The following is a 20,502-nucleotide window of genomic DNA, read 5'->3' as shown; positions in this document are numbered from 1 at the left end:
AATGTTATTTCTACTGTTGTTTACGGGCTTTTCGTGTGTATTTTAGAGAGAGAGTGCATGCATGCGTCTCTTTCACCGCAGGAAATACTCAACACAAAGTAGTAAAACAAGTTATATGCATTAAAAGATGAATTCTTCTAATTGTAAAAGACAGATTTTTTTTTTTTATCTGTAAAACGCAGCTTTAAGTTGATGACATTTACTTGCATTGCGTGAGCCATAGTCTGATGCAGTCTCCTGTCAAATTTCAAGGTGGGAGCTGGCGCTATTGGCTGTGAGCTTCTTAAAAACTTTGCCCTCATTGGGCTTGGTGCTGGAGAAGAAGGGCACATCACCGTGACAGACATGGACTTCATAGAGAGATCCAACTTGAACCGACAGTTCCTGTTCAGGTCTCAGGACATTGGGGTGAGAAAATGCACAGTACAGTGTATCACAGCCTCTCCTCTTCCTTCTAGTGGGCATGTCGACAGAAAATCTGCCCTAAAAAAATTTAAATGTTCTTACTCTACTGTTATAGAATAGAAAAGGAGTGAGACACACAGAATATAGTGTCTTGACAGTACAGTAAACATGCCAAATGAATTATTAAAGACTAAGGATGCCTTCTTTACGCATTAGATTTTGCTGGTTTCTTGGAGTAGACACATAGAAAGATCTAATAACAAATCTGGATGTTGATTTTGTAGAAAGTAACATGACATTCAATTCTTCCTCTATCTGTCCATTGTTTATGTCTGAAATAACCTACAGTGTTCACAAACATTACCTCCCAGACACACCGCCCATTAGCTCTCTTGTCCATTAACAGAAACCAAAATCGGAAATTGCAGCCAGAGCAGTGCAAGAGATGAACCCACGGATGAAAATCACTGCTCACCAGAATCGTCTGGACCCTGACAGCGAAGGAGTGTATGATTACAACTTTTTCAGGGGTCTGGATGGAGTGGCTTCAGCCCTTGATAATGTGGAAGCCAGTGAGGGCCCTTACTCTGTCTTCATTACCATTATCATATTGCGTTCTCATTACCGCAGTGATTATACCAGAGCATTTACAGTGCATATTTAACAAGACATGCTCGTAAAAGTAAATTTTAAAGCATTTAACCCCTCTTTTTGCCGCACAGGAGTCTACCTCGATGGACGCTGCGTTCAATACCAAAAGCCACTGCTGGATGGAGGAACTCAAGGAAACCAGGGCCACACTCTGGTGGTGGTGCCTCACCTAACAGAGTCTTATGGGCAGGACACATCAAGTTCTAACAATGCCATCCCACTGTGTACTCTCAAGAACTTCCCTTACCGCATTGAACACACCCTGCAGGTACGATGCACTTATTCAGTTTAATTAAGCTTTGTGATTACTAGGACAAGGACTAGACTACTTAATTTTTTGTAGATAAACAGACTGAAATCTATAACAGTCGTACTTGGTGGTGGCTCATTTTAAAACTTCTCACTTAGCATGGCAAAAAATTTGCCACACCTTTTTATACAATACTGTTCTATAGGCTACAGCACTAGAATCTCATCAAGAGTCTAGCCATGCTAGCGGTTCTGTCAGGATCTAATTAGACACAGTGGTGCTTTGAGCTGATCACCATTTTAATTTAGCGTGTTAACGCCAAATACAGCATATAGCTTGTGGTAATGAAAATGTCATTAGTTGTTAGTATTTGATCATAAACCAATCTGAACCAGACGGTGGTGCTAAAGTTAAAGGTCAAAATCGTCAAAGTTAACAGAATTCATTGCAATCTAACAACTAGTTGTCAGGTCATCTAAAAAACAAAAGTGTCAACCTGATGATGGCGCTAGAGGAAAAGGCACCCTGAATGCTTGTACCAAATTTCATGGCAATCCATCATTTAGTGGTACCGAACATACAGAATGACATTGCCAATGATACAGCCTTGCTGCTATCATGGTGACCAGATATAAATCCATTGCAGAACCGTCCTATAATTATATTAGGTCTTATTTTGAGGATTCAGGGTATTCATCTTATCCAGTATGAAAAGTCACAAACATTTTAACTGGGTTGTCCTTACACTAATCTGGCATTGCATTTCTTTTAGTGGGCCAGAGACCAGTTTGAAGGACTGTTTAAACAAACACCTGAAAATGTGAATCTCTTTCTGAGGTAAGACATGATGCAGTCCTTTTTCCCCACAAGTGTTGCCTCTAAATAAAACGTGTGAAATTACTTTCACCAATCTGCTGCCAGTGCGCTAACACTTAATGATCACTGCGTGCTTTTTCTGCATTCCAGCAAACCTACAAAAGCTAATGAAGTGATTCAAACTCATTATTTTGTTTAATAAACAGGAAAACGTGCGGTTGGCTTTTGGCAGGAAACCCCTAGTAAAATTACATAAACAGTCTGTCTTGGCAAGGCTGTACTCTGCCGTATAACTTTCACAGCAAATCTAACAGTATTTCCTCCAAATAATTGATGAACTATCTCAACTAATTAGAGGCTATATAGAAAAAGAGATTTTATCACTGCAGAAAAGCACTATAACATGTCAAAGGGCTTTGTAGGTGGCTATAGGCCCTATAGGCAATGTTTATATTTTTTAGACATTTAAATGATTGTGAATCTCTGATTTTGTTATCTTATGAATAACAACTCAAACAACGTCAGGGATTGAACACAGAGATCACCATAAAACAGTGACCTAATTATAATGTTACAGTATGTCAGTGACAGATTTGAGTCTCAAGGCCCAAACTCTGTCGGAGCTTTTAGCCTCAGAGCCTCCTAATCCGGCCATGTTTTAAGATGTCTCTCTGTTTGTTTTGGTGAGATTTGGTATAATCCCCCCTCATTGTAAAGTGCTTACACGCTTTCATGTGTCTTTAAACAGAAGCACAAATCGTGGCTAGAGCAGAATTGGTGCTCACCGGTTCACAGAGCCATTAAAGTTTCTCATATCACACAGATGTTTAGACATAAGAAAATGTATTAATGTGTTGAAATCGTTCCTTCGGAGATCTCTTTGTAGTGCAGTCAAAACTTTCCTGGCATTTTCATGAGGCAGGTCAGCTACATGTCATAGTCCAGTGAATTTTAAGTCATGTTTAATGAGGTCATGGAAAGAAACATTCACATTTTGCCACACTATTCCCCCCACCCATGCAGCTCTGTGCAAAACTATGACTCAAAATGTTCCTGTTTAGACCTGCTTAGGTGTAGCTGCGCGCAGGGGAGGTAGATCCCTTTGAGCTGGCATATGATAATGGCGCAAGAAATGTCTAAGCATGTGGTATAGAGTTGCACTGACCAGCGCACTACAAGCTTACTAAACACTCCCTTCCCCATCTTATTAGTCCATGGCCAAGCGTCAAAGGAATCCCCTCTGAGTCACCAACAACTGGAACCAAATATTTTTCCATGAGGACTTTCCCTGTTTTCACTTTCCAGATCAAATGTTCTTTCCCAAGCTGCAAAAAACAAGCTCAGCTAGAAAAATAGATGTCAAAGCTGTTACTCAGAAAGTTAGACACAACATTCAGACTAAAGCTGTCTTTTCTTTTTCCACATCAAATGATTATTGCCTACTGTATAGGTCACTGTATGTCTGTCATAAAATCAAAAGGAATTGCTGCACTGTTTCCTGCAGAGATGCAGGGTTTGTAGAGCGGACTCTTGGTGTCGGAGACGCAGAGGCCCTGGAGGTACTTGGCGGGGTGTGGAGCAGCATTGCAGACATGAAAGCTGGAGGACAACGTCCAGCTACGTGGGAGGACTGTATCAGCTGGGCACGTTGCAAGTTGCAGACTCTCTATAACAATGATATCCGCCAGCTTCTGCACAGTTTCCCTCCTGAACAGGTAAAATAACTAGAAGTAAAAACAACTGCTTTGTAATTTTTGTTTACGGACACAGAGGGGCACTGTGGTGTATGTAAGGTCCTTGCATAGCAATCTATTTAACATTACAGTATAACATTAGAGCAAAGGGAATGCCAATCAGTGTTTTGTTTTTTTTCACGTCTCACCTCATGGAGTAATGCAGCATATTTCCCTGGGCTCTGCGAACACCATTAACCTTGTTTGAAACCTGAACCACTGAAAGCCATGGCTGATAAATATCTCTGAGCGGCTCTGAGGGTTTGTAATCTGGTGAAGCATGCAGACAGAGTGATGTCACATGTTGCTGTCACACCTGGGGCAGCACGGATCAGTATCAACCCAAACAGACCCTCACTAACCCCACTCCCAGTCCAGCAACTGGCTGTTTCTACCCTCATTAAATGTCCCTGCAGGGATATAGAAATCCCTCTCACCAGCAATGATTTTCTTCCATTCATGTCTGCTTAAATATTTATAGTAGGGCACAAACTATTTCTGGTATTATTATGAGTTATGCTGATAAATTGAGCCAGTTCTCATTTGTTGCAATTAGCATTTAAACCAATCCAGAAAATATAAGAACATTTAGTTGCAGCCTCATAATCACAACACACCATACAGAAACTCTGTGGCAGTTATAATTTCTTCTTCTCTTTTTTTTCTATAGTTATCTTTGTCCTAGTCAGTTATGTTTTCATTGTCCTCTTTGAATGTCACTTTTGACCACAAACTTTCTGAGGAACTATGATAAGGCATCTAACTAACGGTCACAAACCTAGCTGACAAATACGGGTACACAAGCATGACAGATGACCCACATATCTAACATAACAGCTACTTTGTTGAGTGTGAGCCTCCATATAGAAGTGAGCGTGGATCTGCATGTGAGTTTAAATTTTGACTTATGGAACAATGGATGGATCTGAACCAAAGATATTATGGGAGCAGAGTTTCCACACAAGACCCAAGTCTGTGCACAGGAAAGAAATATAGAATGGAAGGCCAGTATAATATATGGGTACAGCTAAAATAACATCGAAGGCCTCTCGGTGTAAATGCAGAAGCACTACTTACAGTGTATCTGATATATTTATGCTCTAGTTTCAGTTCTAATTTCATTACAGTGAATGGCTCATTGCCTGCTAATGAAGTTACTGCAGTGATTTTTCATAGATTATTCAATGATTTGCTAATTTTCTTTCTTTCTTAAAATTGTAAAATTAATAATAGTTGTTAGTAATAATTGTAGGACAAACAATTCATAGAATAAAGTAAATAGCTAATCACCTATGAAATAATAATTGATAGAAATCAAGTCAATTGTATTTATTCAGCCCAAATTCACAAATTACAAATTTGCCCAAAAGGGTTTTACTATCTGTGCAGCATACATGTTTTATCCTTAAACTCCCCTAAAAAAAACCCTGTAATGGCAAAAAAGGACGAGCAATAGAGGAGGAATAGCTTTTCCAACATGAATAGACATTCAATAGAACCATGCACAAAGGAATAGCCAGTAGCAAGAGGGGATCAGAGAACATTTCCTCATCCAGAACACAGAGCATTGCTGCATGATAATCCAAATAATCTTAAAGTCCATCTATGATTTATTAAGAAAGGAGCAGGACATGTTTGATTAATCTGCCAGGGGCCACAAGAACACCACATCCATTCTTAAACTAAGCAGTATCAACCTTTTTAAGGATGAAGTATTATTGATCCAATGACTGTGCCCTGAAGTCATTTAAATCCTGATTGTGAAGAGGAGAATGTTGTTGATGCCTTTTGAAGACAGCACCCCTGCAGTGAAAACCGGCACCACCAGTAGGAGACTCTCTCTTCCCCAACATATGGACCATTTGGCAACATCAAAGCTCTCAGCCCCTTTGTTCCTTTATCAGACATACAAATTGTGTTGTCAACCCACGACTGATAACAATATGAGTCTGACTGTCCCACGGGGAGTTTCTAGGACTCCTGCCGTGTCCAAAAGTAAACGATGAAGTAATGTTTTATGAGGGGATTTTCATTGATACTGAGCTGTATATGTGGTAAAGACAATGTGTGACATCTTTTTTTGCCGTTGTCTCTGTTGTATTATGGGCTGAGTCAGTCTATTAAAGAATAAAAATAGAAGCGACTCTGATGTAAATAATGTTCCTGCTATAATATTTTCAGGGATTTTCTTCTCCTTCTCTTTAGATTACTTCTAATGGTCTACCCTTCTGGTCTGGATCCAAGAGATGCCCTCACCCGCTGACCTTTGACCCCAACAATGTGAGTAGTGTCTGCTCTGATTCCTCGTGCAGTAATAATGCTGCACCCTAAAACTGTGGACAGGAATGACCGAAAAATGCCGCACTATATGGTGATGAGTCCTCGAATTCCTTCTTTATCTGGTCCGTCAGTGCCTCTTCCTCACTCTGACCATATACTGGATCCTTATCTGTGCTGTGTATGCCACTTAACCTATACATGGACAATACAAAGCAGATAATAATCTGCTCTCCACACATAGTTACATCCCTGATAGCCAAGCTGACTTCCACATACTCATACTAACAAGCGGATATTAAGCTGCAAATGCTGTAAGTTTGAAGGTCGTGATGCTGCACTGATAGCGATGATAAACTGACAATTCACAATGTCCCTCAAAGACGATTTGCATTCCTCTCTGTCTCAATCATTTCACCTCAGCTTTTCTCAGTTCCAACTCTGACTCTCTTTTACAGTTTCTTTTTGCTCTTCCATCTGTGTGTCTTCTTACCTTTTTTAAGCTCCCACATTTGACAGACAAGGCAACAACTGCAAATGCTAGGGGCAGTGTCAGTTTTGAATTATCTAGACAAGTGAAGAGAATTGTTACTGCTGCCTATTTTGTTCAGGGATGTAATTTGGCCTTAATGCACTTTTTTTTTCAATGTTTGTCTACAGTTCTATCAAGTAGAGAGGTCTGCTACAAGGATTCGTTACTGAATCAGTTTTAAATTATTTTACATGTGGACTTTTGTGTAGGACTTTCCTGTCTTTGCAATGTAAAAACATGACAATGAGGTTTCAATTTAATTACTAGTTTATATTGTCATTCTGTGTTGTAGACTACCCACATGGAGTATGTGGTGGCAGCAGCTAATCTGTACGCCCACATCTACGGGATCAACGGGACAAGAGACTGGGCTTCAATACGCAGAATCTTAGAGATAGTCCATGTACCGTCTTTCACTCCCAAGTCCTCTGTGAAGATTCATGTCACCGACAAGGAAATGGAGGAGGAGAAAGAAAAGGGCTGTGATGATGCTGGTGTGTTATTTTAAGTCTGTGATATTTAATGTTATTAACTCACTTTCTACCAGGGGTTCTTTTTTTTTTACTCTCTCTGTGTCTTTGCACCAGAAAAAGCTCGACTTGAGGAGGTGAAAGGAAAGTTGGCCTCCCCATCTCTTAAAAGCTCAGCCATGCAGATGTACCCCATCGACTTTGAGAAGGTAGGCAGCGTCACCTCTGCTGCACACCCTGCAGAAGCCACAGACAGACTGGCGGCTGAGCATTAGCAGGGTGCTGCACTCAGCTCTGTAGGTGCTTTCAGAAAATGCCATTTTTTTTTTCCCTTCATCTTTGGGTCCCCGGTGACCCGAATCTGTGCTTCTCCTCAACACATTCATGAAACAGAGCTCGCTTGTACTCTGTGTTCACTGTTATAAGGTCTAAGAGCTCAGATATATATTTCAGAGGTTTACGTCCTATTTGCAAAAATAGCAAAAAGAGTACCTCCCTCTGTCAGCCAGCTCATGTGGAGCAGATTTATTTCTATACAGGCCTGTGTGAGAGCTGCTTTGTTTTTGTAGTAATTTATAGTACAAAAACAGGCAAGGTAAGGAATAGGATACAGACCACCAAAAGATGCTGCACAGCAAGAAGAAAATGGGGAAGAGCAAAAAAAAGCAGACTTTGAGTCAGGACGATTGTAAAAAAAAAAGAAAATCTTGGAGAAATAAAACAGAAACATACATAATCTGTGTCAGCAATATCATAAATGGTGAGATTAAACAAATGCAGAATTCCACTAAATGCTTTTATAACAATATCGTGTGTGACTGTGGACATCTCTACTAAAGTATAAGTTTAAGAATATAATTAGTTAAGCCCTGTGATGAAATATAGCCTCTGCATCTGACCTATCCTATTCACCTGTTGACCTACTGACCCTCCAGTTCATTCCTAGGTTACCTGGGTTACCTTGGAAAAGGAGTGGAATAATTAAATTCTCACCTCTATACAAGCTTTTTGTTCATCTTCATGGAGGTTGGTAGTGTGAGGGTTCAAATTTAACCTCTTGAAAACCTCAGCTAAGAGCTATATGCAGGCCATACAGGGTGCAGTTGCTGTAGCTACAGAGGTGAGTGTTAGAGGAATTTGGAGAGGCTGAGATGACTCTCAGGCAGCGTGAATGGGGTTCTAGTAAAGCATTCAGTGACTCAGGAGAAGCAGTAATGAAGGTGTATGAGGTAAGTCGGGGACATATCGAATGTCATCTCGAATAAGAATGAGATCCCCAAATGACCACACTCCCCCTTCTCTTCATTTTGATCCCTACGTGCCCAGGTCGTGCTGTGGATAGATGGAATGTGTGTAGGAGGGTTTTAAATGCATCAGGTTGCCAGCTAGGAGCTTCTTCACAACCCCTAAAGCCATCCCTGAGTGACAGTCACCTTGCTAGCCTTTGTAGAGCCGCAGTAGCAGTGGCATGACCTCACTGGCGATGTCGATCACAACAGAAATCTGATTTCCACTGCATTCTGATGGGGTGACCTAGTCGTATATTGACACAATAACAAAGCCTTCAAAGATCAAAGAAGGCGAACTGAGCTTCATATCAACAGGGATGTCACTTGGCATGGACACAATATGTTTGTTCCAGTGTATCAAGCTTTGGAAGTGCTTATAAAAATGACCGATATATTGTGTGTTTAACATCCCACCTGTCATAGGATGATGACAGCAACTTCCACATGGACTACATCGTTGCTGCTTCCAACCTGAGAGCGGAGAACTACGACATCCCTGCAGCCGATAGGCATCAGGTCAACATTTTCACAATCTCTGATAAAATCTCTGTCAGGGATAAAAAATATATATATTGGAAAATGAGAGGAATGGAGCTGAAGTGGGAGGCAGTATAGATAAGAAAATACAGGACAATACCACAGACCACTCCGCCCCCCTCTGGGGCCATGGTTTTAGTTGGTGCTGCACACACCTGCCCTAAAGCCACAGAAACAACCTCCTCACCTATTGTTCCTGGAGCAGAACTAATCACAGCACTTTACCTGTCGCCTCGGAGGTGACACCTGAGCCAGGCCTTGTGCAGACACACACAGCCAAGACAGATGGGGGATGGGGGGGGATGGGTACTGCGGAGTGAGGGGAGACAAAAGAGTTAGCCTTGTCTAATCATATAGAGATTTTATATATCTTGTTATATGTTGTTTGGGAATAACTTTACTTTTACTGACCATTAAAGGGTTTTTCACAAACGTCTTCAAAACATACAATATACCTACATTATAAACCATACCTACGAGAGCTAGGCAATATGTCACTGTCAGAGTTGAAATAATAAAACAGTAAGGATAAAATTAAGAGTCAAATTAAGTCAAATTAAGAGTATTCCACTGCAAATAAAATTCTGGCATTCAACATAATACTGAAGCCTAAAAACAGAAGTATTGGCAACAAAATTACTACTTGGTTGGGTAGTTTAATCTGTAACATTGCATCATAATTTAGAAGCTGACCGTATGGTTTGTATGTAAAACCTTGAAATTCAGCGCAACGAATAACTATAGCTGTAAAATAAAGCCAGGAGTAAAAAGGCAAAATTGTAGCAAAATAGCTAAGTACATTCAAGTACTGTACTTACCGTAAATCTAGTCTTGAGGTACTTTATTATTATATTGTTAGATTATATTTCATTATTTTCATATTTCAGAGTGAAATATTGTTAGTTACTTTGCAGTTTGTGAATTTACCACACATATGACCATTTTATATATGATGAATGGATACAGGTTTAACTGTCTAACAGTTTATAAAGTAAGTAATAGCAATTAGCTTCACCTGGACCAGCAACAGCAATAAAAAGGGTATTTTGATAATTCTATAATATAAATATATAGTAATCTCTAATCTCTGATAAGGCCGATCCAGCTGCATAATAAGCACTTTACTTATGATACCATTTGCTTGTAATAGTTGATGATGAAAGATGATAAATGATAATATTGAATTCTTCAACTCTGCAGCACTTGTTTTAAAGGTGAACTTTCCTTTGTCTTCACAGAGTAAGCGTATAGCTGGAAGAATCATCCCGGCTATAGCTACCACCACAAGCGCAGTGGCGGGCCTGATGTGCCTGGAGCTGTATAAACTGGTGCAGGGTCACAAGAAGATCAGCTCTTACCGCACAGCTTATTTCTACATGGCTAACCAGTACTTTGTGCTTTCCCATCCGAGCCAGGCCCAGAAGTTCAAAGTGAGTAACAACTTTATGCGCCCACAGCAGTTAGTCACATATATGACCTGAGTAGGGCACTTTATATAGCCTGACTGACTCTTACTGTATATACATTTATAATTTAAGTCTGTCTACTTTGGGGATAAATCTGTTTGGTCCTTTGTAGATTTACGTACTTCCTCTCTGACTGGAGAGCATTAAGTCATGAATGGGTGCTCTCAGAGTAAGAGGCCACTGCTAACTGTCAATCTCTTGCATATAAGCCAAGTCTGTAGCTAGATCGGCATAATCCTCTAGGTATTGCAGTGCAGGTGAGGCTCAAACATAGCAATGACTGCTTCTGTGTTTGCACAAAAATAAGGTAATTCAAGGAAACTGTAACTCAAAGCAAAAGGACAGGAGCTTATTCATTTAAGAGAGAGTCCTTTAAGATCAAACACTAATGTTATGATGAGGTTATACCAGCTTGCAAGAGGTCATACTAGTTTCTTTATGCTGTATTGGCCTAGCTTTAAAACCCAAACACAAAATGGCCATATATATCATATAAGCCAGATTCAAAACACACAACTCTTAGGGTCACATTTTAGGACAAAGCGTGAGTGGATATCCAGTTGAATAATTTTGCTGCCTCCTCGGAGGCCTGACTGCTTTTCCCTTGATATCTCACCTCTGGAGGGAATCAGACATTGGAGCTGAGTGACAGAGCTGCCCTCGCCAGCTCTGTCACTCAGAGCACTGAACCTCTGACAGACAGGGGTCGTTGGGGGTTAGCCAGTGGGATAACCGTGTCCTGTGGGACATGAGGGTGCACTGACAGGGAGCTCTGAGACAGTGTAGGTCTGGTTTCAGCTTTGGTTACAGACAAAAGTGCTGCAGCTGCATTAAAGTCTGCCATGATGACAGAGGCAGCTGTGACTTTCTCTGCAGTTCTGAAGTTCCAGGCATGCCCTCTACCTTACATACAAAGACCCTGGTGTTCTCACAGTTGTTGTCTGTAAACTTGGTTAGAGTGTTTCCACATACTTCATCATTTTTTTTCTGTCTTCTAAAATTTGCTGGCCGAAACACAACATTGCCCAAGCAGCATGGAACATTGAATACACTCAGTAATTGATTGCAGTCGCACAGACCGAGTACCTGACATCATCCCAGCCAGAGGTTAGTGTGTTGAAGTGTTGAATCATTTAGTCAGAGGGATGGGCAGACATTAGATTTTTCCAGACCCAGGCTTTTTCAGCTTTTAGTGTTGCAGCGTCAGCTCTTTAAGCTCAGCTTTATTCAGCAAAGGCCACCACCTGAGGAAAAAGTTGCGGCTGAGGTTCCGAGGATCACAGACAAATCTCAGTAAATAAGGAGCACACATGTGCAGTTACACACTTGCTCGCGGAGGGGGGGGGGAGAGAGGTGGTTGACTGGCAAACCTTTAGCCTCTGAGTGGGAGATGCTGTAATGTCTGCCAAAGAGAACATTTTTGTCTTTAGTCTTCATGAATAGTTTAAATGTGTCTATGATAGCCTCTAGAAGAATCAGTTCAGCTCAATGATTGATCATATTTCCTCAAACATGTTCCCCTTTTCTAATATGATCCACATAGATAAAACTTTCATTCTGAAAACACATAGCAAAAAGATGGTAAGACAGAGCTGAGGATCAGTCGCATCAGTTTGTCATCATTTAAAATGTTGTGCATTTATGTTAAAGGAAAAATGTCGACTGACATAGTTTTCTGCAAAATTAAAAAGAATATTGGTATGAGCCTCAAAATTCCAGCAACAGTTGCGTTCTTTTCTTTTCTACTGAAATGTGTAAATGAAAATTAAGGAAGTACATATAAATTAATTAAAATAGCAGAAAGTATTTCACAGGAATGAAAGCAGACATAGCCACATACCTATTAATATGCTTATCTCCCTAATCTGTCTAAGTTTAGAGGAGGTTTTATTAAGCAGCCTTTGAAGCAACTGCAGGCGTGCAGCTGTTAAATATCACTGATCAGACATGCAGTATCAAGAGCTCAGCTTACTTTTGCAATGGATTAGGCTTCTCCCCTCATGAGATCAGTCTCAGTTCATTAATATCAAGTAACAACACTCACATCTCACTGGTAACACTGGTGGCCCACCCAGTCTTCATCATAGTGTATTTTAACCACTATATCACACTATTGCCAGATGTTTGGCAGCCACTGTAACGTGACCTGCATCATCACAAATGTGAAGAAGAAATATATTGTTGTGATTGAGATGGTTGTTGTGATTGAGGGCTTTTGGAAAAGGTGTTAGATGTGGCTGTTTATCACTCCTGTGTCCATACACATAACTGTTTCACTCACATATTCTGTAACTAAATTAATTACTGCTCATTCTCTTACCATGGTAACTCCTCTACAGGATTTTTTGCTTTAAAGCAGCTGTTTCCCAAAATAGGAAGTTCCCTCGGCTTTCCCCCGCTGTTGCTGTCCTCTGTATGGAGACAGAAATATGTAAACAAATGGGAGGCTGGCCTTGTAGTATCATTTTCCTCCTTGTGTTTATGTTTTTCAGTTGGGGGGCACAACTCACAGGCCATTAAAAGCCTGGCAAGCTCACAGAGATGAAAATCTCTGAAATGGCTTGAAATGTTTGCGCAAAATCTGACATAGACATCATGCTTAACCACGAAAAGCTTGTTGTTTCTTAGCTCAGATGTTGGAGTCACAGTTTTCAGTTTTCAGTCAGAATATCTTACTCTACTGTTGGCATCTAATTTGCCATTGAATCGAGAAGATTTACTGAAACTGTAACACAGGGAACTTCCCAGCTCATGTAAAATAATTACAAAATATATATTGTGACACACATTCTAATAATTGCAATTTCTCTCTGAAATTAGGCATGACAATTGAAGCTGAACATATTAATATTTTTGTATGGTAAAATGACCAAGTTTTATTTGAAAGGAGTTGCTTATAATGATGAACCCACTGAGAATTTTCATCCAACTCAGCAGTTTCACCGTATTTCAGTTAATTGTTTTGGGCGTACAGCCCGTAACAGCCAGCTTTGGTTCACTCACTTTCTCATCAACCCCCTTTCCAGCAGCAGCAGCAGCAGCAGGAAGTTGTTTTCTTTGATAAATTGATAAACCAGCTGTATGCGCCAAACAGCCAAATATTTCCATCAGGAGGTGGTGGAGACCAAAATAAGAGCTAAAAGGAGACTGAATATTGAACTGAGTCATTGGGTAGTCATATGGAATCAATGATTATGTTGCTTTGTGCCTGCTGAGTGAGTATAAAGGCATTTCTTTGCTAACACATCAGCCATGTGATCTTAATCAGGTGAAAACATGTGCACTGGCCAGTAAAAAAGAGAAAAGAATACTGCTTTAAAATGCACTCTTTGTTGCTAGTTAAATGATAAATGGACTGTACTCGTCTAGTGGCCTTCTAAGTCTTTTCGACCACTCAAAGCACTTTAACACTGCAGTGACATTCACCCACTCACACACCATTCAAACACTGATGGCAGGTTGCCAATCTGCCATTGGGAGTACAGCCTCAGGAGCCCACTGTTGTATAATACAGTATGTAGCTGAAAGGTGTTGCACAGTAAGTACGCTTAAGTTCGGTTCAGATCATAGACCGTGCATGCCTTGTTATTTCAGAAAACAAAACTTCACAAGGCATTAAATGATATTTCAAGAGCAACAAAGAGGAATGAGTGCTGTGCTCCTGCAGCTGTAACTGAGCTTCAACCTCAGTAAAACACAGTGAAACATCACCCGGAGCCAAAGCAGAGGAGGACGTGTTTCAGCTGGGTATTAAATAGCTCCATCGTCAACCCCTCCAGCAGCTTGCCCAACTCTCTATACAAGTGTATTCTGTCTTTACTTGTCTGCTATGCTGCCTGCTAGTTCAGTGCCATGGAAAAACTCCCTCTTCCATGCCTGTAAACACATCTTCCACACCCTGGTCTTAACTTTGTGCCCTTTCACGCTCCCTTGCTGCCCCTCTTCCCCAGCTTGCCCTTTAGGTTCTCTAATTGAATTAGCAGTGTTGGAGGTAAGGCTCCTGATCTCAAGGAAGCCATGCTCAGTGCTCCCACTGGTTCTTTGTTAACTGTCTGTAGAAATGGCGACTATTTCCTAGGAAGCAGTGTACTGAAACCAGATTTCCCAGTGAACACTACGTGGTCTTGCTGTATGAGACAGCTACTTTGTGTTCATCTGCTCCAACATTTTCATTCACAACTTGCTCAGCAAAAAAGCCTTCTTGATATCTTATTTCCTTAATGTGCTTGGAGAAGTCAGGAAGAAACAAGGATGTTTGCACTTTCACTGAGTAATCATTCATTCCAGGGTGGTGATCTGTTGTTTAACATGTAGAAAACAAAACCTGCAGCTACTTGATTTGTGATTTGTGCACTTATATAATTGAAGGCCACACATCTGTCACACAAATAACAGGGACTGGCTTAAAGAGAGAAAGAGAACAACAAAGGGGGGGATTTACCTCACATGTGGTTAAATCTGTGTTGGCCTCTTCAGACTGTGCCAGTAAAGAAAAAGGGTGAACATGATCCACGGTGCTCAGTGCTCCTCTGGGAGCTCCGGCATGGAGCTGCATTGTGCAGTTTGTAACTCAAGCCCCAGACATGAATAGTGCTCACGGGATAATGAGTAATCTGTGATCAACATAGACGGCTTGTGCCTTCTGTTGTTTTCCAGGTTTTTTTTGTTGTTGCTGTAGTAGTTGTTGGTGTTATTGTGTGGCTGACCTTATGTTTTTAAGTCATCTGTTGTTTTAACATTACATTGTTCCATCACTGCTGTTCTTTAGTTCCCTACAGTTTATTATCTTCCCATTTCTGCCGTCAATAACAATATATATGCACATTGGTTATTTCTGTAGCATCAGACATAGACTTAAACAGGTTAGGGCAGTTGAATGGGCAAACAGTCAAAAGAAATCATTTAAATCAAAGCCCCTGTAAAGATAGCAGTCCAGATCATTTATTTAGTAGCGTATGTGGTACATCTCATAAGTGGTGTTTGATAGATAGCAGATGATCCTCAACTGTATCTTCTCATCTCTTAATCATATGTAAGCCACAGGCCAGAGTCTTAAATGAGAAACACAATAACAGGATATTTTTTATTAGAAAGACTGATTTTAATCAAATGTATTCAAGGTTTAAGATGAGAGCTCAATACCTCTGCTATGGGCATTTTTCATGCAGGAAAAGATAATAAAGTTGTCTCTCTGAGGCATGTTCAGCTTTTATACACATCTGCTTACATAGCATTAGAAAAGAGCTTTAAATATTGACATTGTTTTGGTTATGATACCTCAGCTGAGTGCTGTGATAATTAGTTGGTTTGGGTCCCCTGTGGTGTTGAACACGTTTGTCATCTGGTTGATTCAGTGGAATGTTAAATAAACCTTAAAGCATGTGGGAATGATTGAGAGCAAGTATTCAGACTCTCATATATAGATGGAAGGAGCTCTTTTATCTATTTTCCTCTCAGTTTGAATAGTGGAGATCACCTTTTTACTGACAAAGCTTATTCTTCATGAAGATTTGTACGAGGAACCAAGATAAAACAGCAAAATCGTTAATGGATATAGCTTTCCATTTATCTCTTTCCCTCATCCATTGTCAGTCCCAGGGTTTGCCATGCTTGCCACAACTTCTTTTCTTCAGGCCTGTTGGACTCAGGGGTAGCACCATGTGGAAGTTATTAGAGATGCCTGTCCTCCTGTTTCATTATTCCCTCATTAAAGCAGCAATGCTGGCAGGAGATGGGCTGCAGGTCTTTCATTAGTAGCATTAAATTTAAGTTTCTAGGCTGTTCCTCATATCACAAGTTTAGAAATGTACCCATTAACTCTGAATTTTAAAGGCATTCTGTCATGTCTTTTTTGCTTCTTCCTTTCTACATACACAGACACCATTACTTCACACATGCACAGAAAAGCTTAGATTGTGTCCTCTGCTTAGTGGAGCACAACGACTGTCTGCTCGCTGTCTGTCTGCATACTGTATGCTGTTCCCTATGTTTGCAGTGCACATGAGGCACTGAGTAACAACACGCACACGTCAAGGTCCTGTAATGGAAATAGAAATTAAATAACTTTTTACTGGTCTTAAAAGCCACATAAATATGCTCATAGAGGAACAAGGACAGTTTATGTACATTCACAGTGGCTGCGAGGTTATTAATAGCTCCTAATGAGTGTTTGTCATGGTTTTAATGCTAATTTTAAGCTTAACTATCAAATTAATGGTAAAGTCTCTATTTCCTATGTAATGAAGAAGACATGTAAAACTTAATGTTTGCAATATTTCTTCTCTATTCGGGTAGATGCAGCTTTAATTTGCCTCGTTAAGTGTTTGACACCTTGTGAGCTGTATGGAAGTCTCTTGTGTCTATCAGTGTTATGTGTTTGTGTCCAACATCAGATAAACTTACCACATTAACTGGTGACAAGAACTGGACATCATATTGAGCTGCAGATATCAATACTACAAGCTGGGGTTGTAGCAACTGAGGACACAGTGACCCCAGTTAATGTGCAGAGCTGTACACTGTTGTTGAATTGATCCCTGTGAATGACACATTTGCAGAGATGAAAGTTCAGTCAGACAACTTACGTTTAAAATGTAAATGTTCTGTATTGCAGCAGCAGAACTCTGCTGTAGTGGCATGTAGACTCCAACCTCATAACTCCCCACAGATATTTTTCCATGAGATACAGGAGAGTGATGATTGAATATCTTCTTTCTTGCAGGTAGATGCTGGGGTGGTGGTGGGGCTGAAAGAGTAGGCAGCAATACTGATGGAGGACAGCAGCAGATTTGACAAAGCAGAGGGAGAGATGGGAATTTTTTCTGCCACATTGGGAAGGTGTATTTGGTATATGAATGCAGAGACATGTCATGTGTGTATGTAGTAATGCAGCTTGAGTTGACTGCCCATACTGGCTTGCAGGCGTCGCTCCATCTGTGTCAGTATTCCATAGAACATATGAATAGTGAACAGTATGTGCATAGTAGTTGGTACTTGTATACTGTATAAGAAATCAATATTCTTTACCATTGTGTACAGGAAATAATCCAATAGACATAATTGGAGGTGCACTACAACAAAGAAAGGCTCTAAAATATATATAAACTCTCATGTATTCAAATTTTGGGAAGCACCAGAATCCATGTTTGGTCGTCTTGTGTTGGGACTGCAAGATGCATCACTTTGAAGCATTTTAATGATAATCCTTTGCCTTATATGTGCAACTCCGTCTATCAGACATTTGCTGTTGGAGTGTCTCTGCAGGCTCCAGCGTGTTGGTGGCCCATTTGCAGGAGGAGTATTTTATTGACTCAGTCCTTCTGCCCCAGGTCATTTTCAGTCAGGTGGAGTGCTGTTATCTTCCCATTTGAAAGACAATCACATTGAGATTCTGTTTGCTGTTTTACACGTCAATGGAAGCCTTTCAAAAGGAACGGGCTGCTTCTAGTCTCTGTGTCAAACTCTGCACTCTGCTGAGAAGTGTCTGCATGCTGCTCCTCCTCCACCCTGCATTAGAACATCAGAAGTCACCCTTCAGACCGCACAGTTTACAAATGTGAATATTAAGTATCTTTAATGCCAAATTTCAATGCATTCTCTTGTCTGTGTTGTTTTGAATATCTTTAGGAAGTGTGTGAGGCTGGTGTCCTGTCAATTCTCTGGGGTGTTGGTCAAATAATTGTAGTGGGCTGGAATGAGCAGTTGGAGGTCCCAGCCATCTGTGTCTTCACTGCAGTCCAAAGAGAGTGGTGATCAATAGTGATCAGATAGCAGATGACACTCCCGTTCAGACAAAGAGCACATTTTGCATGACAGTACTGTTGTTCCTCTGTTAAAAAAAGGCCATACAAGAAAACATTAACAAACACATTCATGTAGATACAGTATAGGCGAATTGCACTCAGCAGCACAGAACGGGATTCACTTATGATATTAGACTGATCTTTGGTGGTTTAGTCCAGTAGAGCACTCCACCGATTCAGCACAGCACTGCAGAACCAGAAATATTATCATTTTTATTCCACACATTCTTCCTCCTTGTCAATATCTGGTGCCTAACATTTCCCTCAATGCAGCTCGAGTACCAACAGTTTGGTTGGAGATTAGGGTGTGTTACACTGGTAGCAGCTAATTTAGCTAATTTAGCCCTAAACAGAAATGATAGCAGCTACAGAGGTGTGGAAAGCTTGTTTCTTTCTAATTCCAAACCCCCAGAGCTTTTTCATGATCAACTTCTTCTTTAGCCCCAACTAACACAGACTCAAGTGACATCACTTGAGGCAACTGGCCAGACTTTACAGAGCTCCCCATTGAGACACAAAAGCCTTTATACAGCTTTTTCACACATGCAGTTGCATTGCTCAAGATCTGTAAACAGACTTTGATGTGAAAATCCCCTTTACTGTTCAGTTAAAACAGTGGAGCCAAATGTCTGCAAAAACAGTAACTTTAGAGCAATTACATGGGAGCATACATACACTTTCAGATTTACTGAAGCACCAGCTCAAACTAACTCTCTATATAAAGCACAAGCATCCAGTTATTGATCAAACAGGCAGGTCCAGGTTCATTTAACCTAATTTATTAACTCTCTAGTTTCATATGCTAACATCACATAAACACAGCTAAATAGAAGAATTCCACTGTTAAATATTTTTAACAACTTACTGAACAATTAGAATAAAGGATATTTTAGTCAGTGGTATACCTGATTTTTATTATTTGCTTTAGTCACTGATTTATTGTCAGTTGCAACATCTTATATAACAGTAGCTACATGGTGCATCACTCTCTATGAAACACACATACACACACACACACAAACTTTAATTACATTCAGAGAATAATCTTCAGCTGTGAGCTTCCATCCATTGATGTTGTTATGTCATTGGCGGTACCATTGACATAAAGGAAGGCGCATTAATAGTGGATGGGTGAAGAGGAAATTGATCGTCCACTTATCTTTCCACTAAATACAGCGGTTCATGACATTCACTGTGGTTCACAAGTCATTTAAATCTTTGTTTACTTTCAACCCAGACTAAAGAAAATACGTTTTTCTCCAGTATATCTGAGATAACCTCAGTGCATACCTGCTTGTACTGCAATATAGAACTTTTTAAAAATAGAACAGTAATCAGCAGCATCGCTACCATATGTTCAGAAGTGAAATGCAGGTTAACTTTGAAGCTCAGTCAAGAACTAATCTAGGACATGAGGTCTTAGTGAAAAGTTACCAGTGTCTGGTAAGCTAAGGGAAGCTAAAAGAGATTAAAATGAAAATATGATCTAAAAAGGCCACACAGATCTTCCATCTGCCTCTCCTAAAGCCCACTTTGAAGCCCTCCAAAGGAAAAGAGTTGCCTTTGAAGAAACAGGCCTCTAGCCACACTGGGTTGTAAAAATGTTTCCACTGTTGGGATTGTGGCCAGATAATGAAACTGAGGCGGGAGCATGCCTCAGCAGTGCTATTTCTCGTGGCAGACTGCAGGGAGGAGAACTTATCGAGGTTTGCCCACTGATCCCTGCTTCCTGTCTCCAAAAAAGCTCCATTGTCTTAAAGGGCAAGATTGAAAACTCACTTTATGATTACCCTCCATATACAGTAACCTGTGCAAAATGACCAGCATGATTGCGCTCTCTGAAGGGGATCGGAATCACACTTGGATTCATTCTACCTCCTTATCGTGTTCACTTGGCTGAACTTCCTCTGGCTCCACTACATTCCCATACCCTCACGTATATCTGCCGTCAGAGGCGTCTATTTTTGGGTTCTATTAATCAGCAGCCCTTGTTATCACCAGAGACTTTATTGTGTATCAGGTCCTGTGTTGTTAAACAGCCTTAGCGAGGTCTCATAATGTTGAGGGTTGCAGAATGCAAATCCAGCAACATAATATTGAGGTACTATGAATATTGAAAGCTTAACAGTAAGAAAATAATCTAAAAATTTGAGCACACATCTGATTCTAAAATGAGTTTTGGCAAAAAAAAAAACAACCCCCTGATGACAAACAATGAATTTAAACAACACAGTATCATTCAACTGAACTACTAAATGATATTGATTTGAATTC

At 40.4% G+C, this 20,502-nt stretch overlaps 1 protein-coding gene across 1 annotated transcript in view; it reads left to right on the top strand.

Annotated features, from left to right (window-relative positions):
* The window catches only part of uba7 (ubiquitin-like modifier activating enzyme 7), a 31,977-nt gene that overhangs the window by 4,050 nt on the left and 7,425 nt on the right, over window positions 1-20,502 (top strand). The window contains exons 12-21 of the mRNA XM_070841454.1: window positions 253-408; window positions 812-977; window positions 1,128-1,324; window positions 2,079-2,143; window positions 3,627-3,837; window positions 6,061-6,135; window positions 6,957-7,158; window positions 7,252-7,343; window positions 8,847-8,939; window positions 10,199-10,390. Of these exons, the coding sequence (XP_070697555.1) occupies window positions 253-408; window positions 812-977; window positions 1,128-1,324; window positions 2,079-2,143; window positions 3,627-3,837; window positions 6,061-6,135; window positions 6,957-7,158; window positions 7,252-7,343; window positions 8,847-8,939; window positions 10,199-10,390 (1,449 nt within the window). The remainder of the gene's footprint in view (window positions 1-252; window positions 409-811; window positions 978-1,127; window positions 1,325-2,078; window positions 2,144-3,626; window positions 3,838-6,060; window positions 6,136-6,956; window positions 7,159-7,251; window positions 7,344-8,846; window positions 8,940-10,198; window positions 10,391-20,502) is intronic.

The sequence above is a fragment of the Pempheris klunzingeri genome, chromosome 2 (assembly GCF_042242105.1).
Source record: "Pempheris klunzingeri isolate RE-2024b chromosome 2, fPemKlu1.hap1, whole genome shotgun sequence".
NCBI lineage: Eukaryota > Metazoa > Chordata > Actinopteri > Acropomatiformes > Pempheridae > Pempheris > Pempheris klunzingeri.
This window is presented reverse-complemented; position numbering and strand designations above follow the sequence as displayed.